At 40.0% G+C, this 8,125-nt stretch overlaps 1 protein-coding gene across 1 annotated transcript; it reads right to left on the minus strand.

Annotated features, from left to right (window-relative positions):
• On the minus strand, positions 1–2,488 carry LOC135739897 (lysophosphatidic acid receptor 6-like). The gene is made up of 2 exons (XM_065257989.1): positions 1,649–2,488; positions 1–981 (listed from the first exon to the last, which is right to left on the minus strand). The coding sequence occupies exons 1-2, from the start codon at positions 2,486–2,488 to the stop codon at positions 1–3; spliced, it is 1,821 nt and encodes a 606-aa protein (XP_065114061.1).
• Positions 2,489–8,125: the final 5,637 nt, after the last annotated feature.

Below are 8,125 nucleotides of genomic sequence, written 5' to 3' on the forward strand. Positions count from 1 at the left end.
TTAAAGGGTATCGTCAAACCTCTTGGTTGAATCTGACTTTTTGTTAACTCTGTTTCTAAAACCCTGTCCTGCCATGAAGTAAAGGATGGGGTCAACGCAGCTGTTGATGCTAACCAGCGGTCGTGTGACCTTGTAAGCCATGCTGATGTACTCTAGCGTCTTGCAGTTCACCTGCTGAAAGCGAATGGCGTAATATATACTACGATTCACGTGGAAGGGCAGAAAACACAACATGAAGTTGAGAAGGACGATAATGATCATCTTCACAGATTTCTGCCTGGAACGCTGTGACGATGGGCTTCTACCCACTCCAGTTTCTAGAAGCTTCCTCACTATTAGACCGTTACAGACCAGCACCACCCCAAACGGTAGGACGAAAAGCAAACCCATAACCACTGAGCTATAAACCAGATAGTAATTGAAGAGATCCTTGCTGGTGGTGTCATAACACACCTGTATCTCACCAGCATCTCTCGTCCTGGAGAAATAGAGGATCGGTGACTGGAAGATGAGCACGATCACCCACATGCACACAGAGACCAAACGTGCCTGGCGAGCTTTCATCCAGGATAAAGAGCGCACCGGGTGGCACACGCCCAAAAACCTGTGCATACTGATGCAGCTGAGGAAGAGGACGCTTCCATAGAGGTTTGTGTAGAAGAGAAAACGAATGAGTTTACACATGGGCTCACCGAATGGCCAGTCGCTATCATCGACGTAGTAGAAGATGAGGAACGGGAGAGTTAGGAGGTAAAGGGTGTCACAAACTGTGAGGTTGATTATGTAGATGGTGGTGGGATTCCAGGGTTTGGTTCGAAACAGGATGAAATACATGGCGGTGATGTTTAGAACCAGACCCACCACAAACACCAGAGAGTAACTCACTGGAAGAAGAACGTAGGTTAAGGTCTCATTGAAAACACAGGGGTTCTGATGGCTGTCATTGATTAGATTTGTGTTATTATACATTCTGATCCAGACCTGTCAGAGAGATAAAAAAAAAGAATCAGAATAGTCAAGTCAATTAAATTTTATTTATATAGCGCTTATCACAATTGTATGTTTTAAAGCAGCTTTACATTAATAAAAGCAGGAGAAAACACAGAAAAATCGTAGGAGAACAAAAGTAGCAAGGTACAGCGGCTAAGATTAAACCTTACCATCGGGCGTAGTAATAATGTAACGTGAGAGTTCAAAGTTAAGCCAATGTCAGCTGACTCCCTAGAGGTTGAAAAACTCCTAGGAGAAAAAACACTACTTTTATCGGGGGGACTTATATTTTAAAAATGTTTATTTCTTTTACTTTTGGTGATTATAACTGAGGAAAATCCCAAAATAAGTATACTATCTCAGAAAATTAGAATATAACTTAAGACCAATAAAAAGAAAGGATTTTAAAAAAATCTTGGCCAACTGAAAAGTATGAACATAAAAAGTATGAGTGTAACGTATCCACAGTGAGGAAGACGAGGATTCGAGAATACAAATAACAGAAGTTTTACTGATATTAAACATGACATACACTTGAACATAACATTAACAATAACCGACAAAGGATGAACTGAACAGGGAGTATAAATACACAGAGCTAAACAGGTACAGGTGGATAAGACCAATTAGGACAAACAAAGACAGGTGCAGTCAATACGTGACGGTGTGTGACAGCATGCTCCCCTCGAATAGGCGCGTCCTCGCGCCATGGTGACAGAAGGAAGGGGAGTGAGGAAAAGGGGAGGAGGCTTAGGTGGAAGGCGAGGAGGAGTCGGCACTCTGGGCAATGGTGGAGCTGATGGTGGGAGGAGCCAGAGTGGAATGGATGACGCGTTGAGGGAATCCCAGGGTCCAAACACCGGAGGCGGAGCCATGACGAAATGAGCAACCGGCAATGAGTGGTCGAAGGACCGGGACAACACCACAGCAAAGGAAGCAAGGAGGCCAGCCGCTGACTCCCAGGAACGACCTGGAGTCCCGAAGGAACCCAGTGGAGTCTCCGGGCAGACAGGCTGCGGCGGTGATGAGGGAGTGGTGAGGCAAGGTGCAGGTGACTGGTGTCCAAGCTGCGTTGGCGGTGTGGAACCGGAGAACCAAAGCGTGGCCGGAAACTCTCTTTCAGGCCTTGCTGTAGGAGAGGTCCGAGGTGAGGCAGAGCGAAGGAGCGTGATGACAACAGGGGTGCCGACGGATCCAGCACAGGAGGAGGAATCAGGGTACAGGACGGATGAAGATTTACGTACGGGACCAGCAAAGACACAAGGGTGGGAATCAGGGTGGGATTAGGATCCGTCAACCACAGGTCTATAAGGTCGATGTCTGCTCCTGGCTCTGAAATGGACTGACCCACATGCTCAAGCTCTGGCTTGGGTACAGAAGCCGCCTCGGGCTCTGGAGCAAGGAAAGAGAGCCCCTGCAACCGGAGTGTCATCTCCAGGTAGCCCAGGAGCCTTCGGTTCTCTAGACAGAGAAGAAGGTGTAGTGCGGGTGAGTCCATTTTGCTTGTTTGGTTGGTTATTCTGTAACATATCCACGTTAAGGAAGACGAAGAGTCGAGAACACAAATAACACTGAAGTTTTACTGATATTAAACATGGCATACATTTGAACATAACATTGACAATAATCGACAAAGGATAAACTAAACAGGGAGTATAAATACACAGAGTGATAAGGGAGCTAAACAGGTACAGGTGGATAAGACTTATTAGGACAAACGAAGACGGGTGCAGTCAATACAAGACGGTGTGTGACAATGAGCATGTACAGCACTCAATACTTAGTTGGGGCTCCTTTGCCTGAATTACTGCAGCCATGCGGCGTGGCATAATGGCGATCAGTATGTGGCACTGCTCAGGTGTGATGAGAGCCCAGGTTGCTCTGATAGTGGCCTTCAGCTCTTCTGCATTGTTGGGTCTGGCATATCACATCTTCCTCTTCACCATACCTTCACATAGAGTTTCTATGGGGTTAAGGTCAGGCGAGTTTGCTGGCCATTTAAGAACAGGGATATCATGGTCCTTAAACCAGGTACTGGTAGTTTTGGCACTGTGTGCAGGTGCCAAGTCTCGATGGAAAATAAAAAATGCATCTCCATAAAGTTGGTCAGCAGCAGGAAGCATGAAGTGCTCTAAAACTTCCTGGTATATGGCTGCGTTGACCTTGCACCTCAGAAAACACAGTGGACCTACACCAGCAGATGACATTGCACACCAAACCATCACTGACTATGGAAACTTTACACTGGACCTCAAGCAACGTGGATTGTGTGCCTCTCTTCCTCCAGACTCTGGGACCATGAATTCCAAAGGAAATTCAAAATTTACTTTCATCAGAGAACACAACTTTGGACCACTCAGCAGCCCAGTCCTTTTTGTCTTTAGCCCAGGCGAGACGCTTCTGACGCTGTCTGTTGTTCAAGAGTGGCTTGACTCAAGGAATGCGACAGCTGAAACTGTGGATAGTGGTTCTTGATGCATTGACTCCAGCTGTAAAAAAGCTCCACTCTTTTTTAATCTCACCCACATTTTTGAATGGGTTTTGTTTCACAATTTTCTCCAGGGTGTGGTTATCCCTATTGCTTTTATACTTTTTCATACCACATCTTTTCCTTCCCTTCGCCTCTCTATTAATGTGATGGACAATCTGAGCTCTGTGAACAGCCAGCCTCTTTTGCAATGACCTTTTGTGTCTTGCCCTCCTTGTGCAAGGTGTCAATGGTCGTCTTTTGGACAACTGTCAAGTCAGCAGTCTTCCCCATGATTGTGTATCCTACAGAACTTTTCTGAGATACTGATTTAGGGATTTTCCTTAGTTGTCAGTTATAGTCATCAAAATTAAAATTTACAAATAAACATTTGAAATATATCAGTCTGTGTGTAATGAATGAATATAATATACAAGTTTTATTTATTTTCTTGTGAAATAAATCAACTTTTTGATGATATTGTATTATATGCCCTGCACCTGTGTGTATATATATATATAGATATAGATGTAGATATATAGATAGATATATATATACACAGGTGCTGGGCATATAATAGAATATCATCAAAAAGTGAGTTCAACTATATATATATATATATATATATATATATATATATATATATATATATATATAGCAGTTGGTGGACGAGAATAATGAGAAAACTATTTTTTATATTTTTTGTAATACTTAGAAACATTATGTTCACACTTATGTATGGTGCTACTATGTTTCTCACAGAATAAAAGGGACGAATAAATTAGTTTTTAAACAGCATTAACATTGTGGTTAACACACCCTAACATAAATGACACTTCTGCCAAAGATTAACATATCAAATCCATCAGTGAAGAAAATTCAGCCACAAAGAAGCTAAAAACCTTTTAAGATTGTCCATATGAAATGGTGTGTGTGTTTAATGTAATGCACTGTCATTACAAATATATTATCGTCCTTACAATTTTAGTGAAAAATTTTAATTATTAAACACCAACAAAAATATAAAAAATATCTACTGTTTGTTAAAATTCATTTGGCTTTATTGTGGTTTAAAATCTTGACAGTTTTATCTTATGATAAACTAATAAACAGGATGATACAAACCATTAATAATCATTATCATGCAAATTATGCAAAAATAAATATTCTTATGTTTCTTATACTCACACATAAGTAGATATCTTCATGAATATAAGAGCGGTTGTTTCTTGAAGTCATGTGCCCTACCTTTGTCACTTCATACTGTTTCTCTGCTGTGGGCGGTACAGTTTGTGTTCAGCCTGCTCTCATTGGTTAGACATCAGCCAGTAGCATGTCAATCGTACAGACATAACCGCACTGAGATTTTGTTTTAGTTCAACAAGTTCATTACCAGCACATTCAGTGCTAATTGACCTAATGGAAAATGAAGGAGGGCCTCGATCTGAGGCATATCTTGAGGTCCAAGCAAACACACCAGGACTGAATAAACTGAGGTATATAAAACAGGGCCTCTCTTTCGTGCATGAGGGATCCCAGTAGATACTTGTGTGTATACAGATATGAGATGAACAATCGAAAAGTTAAAGGGATAGTTCATTTTAAAATGAAAATTCTGTCATCATTTACTCGTCCTCATGTTGTTCTAAACCTGTATGAACTTCTTTTTTCTGATGAACACAAAAGAAGATATTTTGAGAAATGATGGTAAACACACAGCAGTAAGTGACCATAGACTTCCATAGTAGGAATGTGCTTACCATCATTTATCAAAACATTTTCTTAGTCATTTATCACAATACTTCAAAAATATTTTATATATTTTTCCTACTATGGAAGTCAATGGTAGATATTCAATGGTAGATTTTCATACTTCATACAGAGTAGATATAATTGTACTGCACTGGTTTTACTGTTGTTGAGTGTAAGAACTAAAACAATTTAATTAAACATAACCAGATACGTTATCTGGATGGTGGATGGTGTTATTAAATGGTGCCAATAACAAATATCATTTCATTTAGCAGATTCATGTTCATGTCCTTTAATCGAGTACCATGAAGGCTTTCTGTTTTACTTAGGTAAATAAAGTGAGGTATTCAAGTTATTAAACCTTATATAGTTTTATGGACAAAAGGAACATGATCAGCAGCTACAAATGAAATAACTATAATAACTAGCTCACATAATGTTTTATCATATAAAACAACCATGCCCTGCACATTTTGTATGTTTCTCTCATCTGAAACAATCATTCTAGTTCATGGTTGCTATGGTACTTTTATACACACACACACACACACATTCTGGTTTCCATGTTTTGTGGGGACATTCCATAGACGTAATGCATTTAATACCATACAAACTGTATATTCTATTCCCCTTACCTGCCCCATTCCCTAACCCCAACCATCACAAAAACCTTTCTTGTACCTTAGATTTTCAATAAACATCATCTTGTTTGATTTATAAGCTTGTTTCCTCATGGGGACATCAAAATGTCCCCACATGGTCACAAAAACACTGGTATTCCTATCTTTGTGGGGACAATTGGTCCCCACAACGTGATAATTACCAGGTACACACACACACACACACACACACACACACACACACACACACACACACACACACACACACACACACACACACACACACACACACAACACAAACACAAACAAACACAAAACATTTTAACAGTTTATTTAAGTCCACTTAAACAAAGTCATTTACAGGGACAAAAATGGTACAGATGCAGTTGCATACATGGACAGAATCATGGACCAGTTGCATACATCAAATCTGCACACACAATGCATGACACTCAGTTGCTATGGATATAAATAGCACCCCCCCGGAGGCCGAATTTTTTCTTACTCTGCACAGACCTTCATGGCCAAGAGACAAACAGGCCCACCACGTTTCGCTTCGATCGGCCTCCGTTAACCCTGTCTAATAGCTGCTCGTTCTTGATTGGCCGATGGCGGCCATGTTTTTTGAGCTATGTGAAATTCCTTTTACACATAGATAGTACCCTAGACCCAGCGCAACCGTGCCAAATTTCAAGTTTATCGGTTCCATATTTCTGCAGTTACATCCCTTCAAATTTGAGGTGGTGTTATAGCGCCAACTAGTGAGCATTTTTTTGCACGTGACCCCAGAATAGTCCCCTGTATATGTGTACCAAATTTGGCGTCGATACCTCTTTCCAATCCCAAGTTATAGCCAATTAAGTCCAAGAGGCTCCGGCCATTGGGGGTGATTGGGCGTGGCTTGGCGACGGCAGGTGTCGAAAGTTCAACCTGTTTTTTGATAACTTTTGATATTCACACTCCAAGGAATATTACAGCAGTAGAACAGTTCCGATCGGACGAAAAACCTAGGACTAGTTCAGTTTTATTTTTTTCGGCAAAATCGAAAATGGCAAAATGAAATCTGAGATATACATTTTATTCGCCTTGATGCAAGGATTATAGGGATATAAGACATTTGAGATTTGGACAAGATTTGTGGGAGTTAAGGGCATCAATGCGTTTGCCAGGTTTGTTAGGATAGGACAATATTCGGTTGAGATCAGGTCTGAGGGTGCAAAAAATCTAAATATTAAAAAAATCACCTTTAAAGTTGTCTGAACGATGTCCTTAGCAACTGCATCCAAAAAATAAAGTTTGGATATATTGGACATGATCTTTAATTAATGATTTTTGGTATAAAAGCAAAATAGATCATTTTGACATACAATGTATTGTGGGCTATTGCTACAAATATACCCCTGCAACTTAAGACAAATTGACATTTCATTTCCAGTTGGAGGGAGAAGACAATTTTTGTACATTATAAAGTGAAAGCAAAACATATACCATATATAAATCCAATTTACAATTAAAAATTGTAAACAGAATGTTAAATCTCATATTGAAGTCAGATGATCCAGTCTTTCTGTGATTCGACAGTGTCTCAATTGTCAAGCTGTTTGATGTACAGTAAATTTAAGATTTTTTTCTTTACTAGAGGCTTCTAAAGAAAGATTACGTCAGTTATTACAACAGACCTGGAAGTGTGCCGAAATGTAATCAGTATCCTCTGCCAAGAGTATTAAAGCCTTTGTTTAGATAATAACGTCTCAACACACCTCAATAATATAAAAAACAGCTGTACTTCCAATGAAACTTTTAAATAACAAGTAAATTTATCAAAGTTATCAAAATTTGGAAAAAATAAGATGGATTCTCTGCTCTCAACTGGTGGGGGCGTGTCCACTCTCTGCGCTGAAGCCACGCCCACTCGCAGGAAAGCCGCCATCTCTCTTAACTTCAAATAAAGCTACAACCTAAATGCATGCTCGCGATTGTGTTAGGGGCGGGGCCATGCTTGCTGGCTCCAGTATGTCATCAAGCCAACATTTTAGCCCTGCCCAAATAATCCTGAACTTAGAAATAGTGAAAAACTCTTTAACTTCACAATTCTTTATTACATAATTCAAAGTATTTGTAACGTGTTTCAGCAATACATTTATATACATTTATATGTTTAGAAACAATTCTCTAAGATGACTTAAAGTAAGTATGACTTAAAGGCAGTTAAAGTATGATTTTTGTATTTTGAATTTCCACATGCAATACAATAACTATGTGTGTGTGCTTGTGTGCACACATCTCATTGTAACAA

Source organism: Paramisgurnus dabryanus, chromosome 9, assembly GCF_030506205.2.
Source record: "Paramisgurnus dabryanus chromosome 9, PD_genome_1.1, whole genome shotgun sequence".
Lineage (NCBI taxonomy): Eukaryota > Metazoa > Chordata > Actinopteri > Cypriniformes > Cobitidae > Paramisgurnus > Paramisgurnus dabryanus.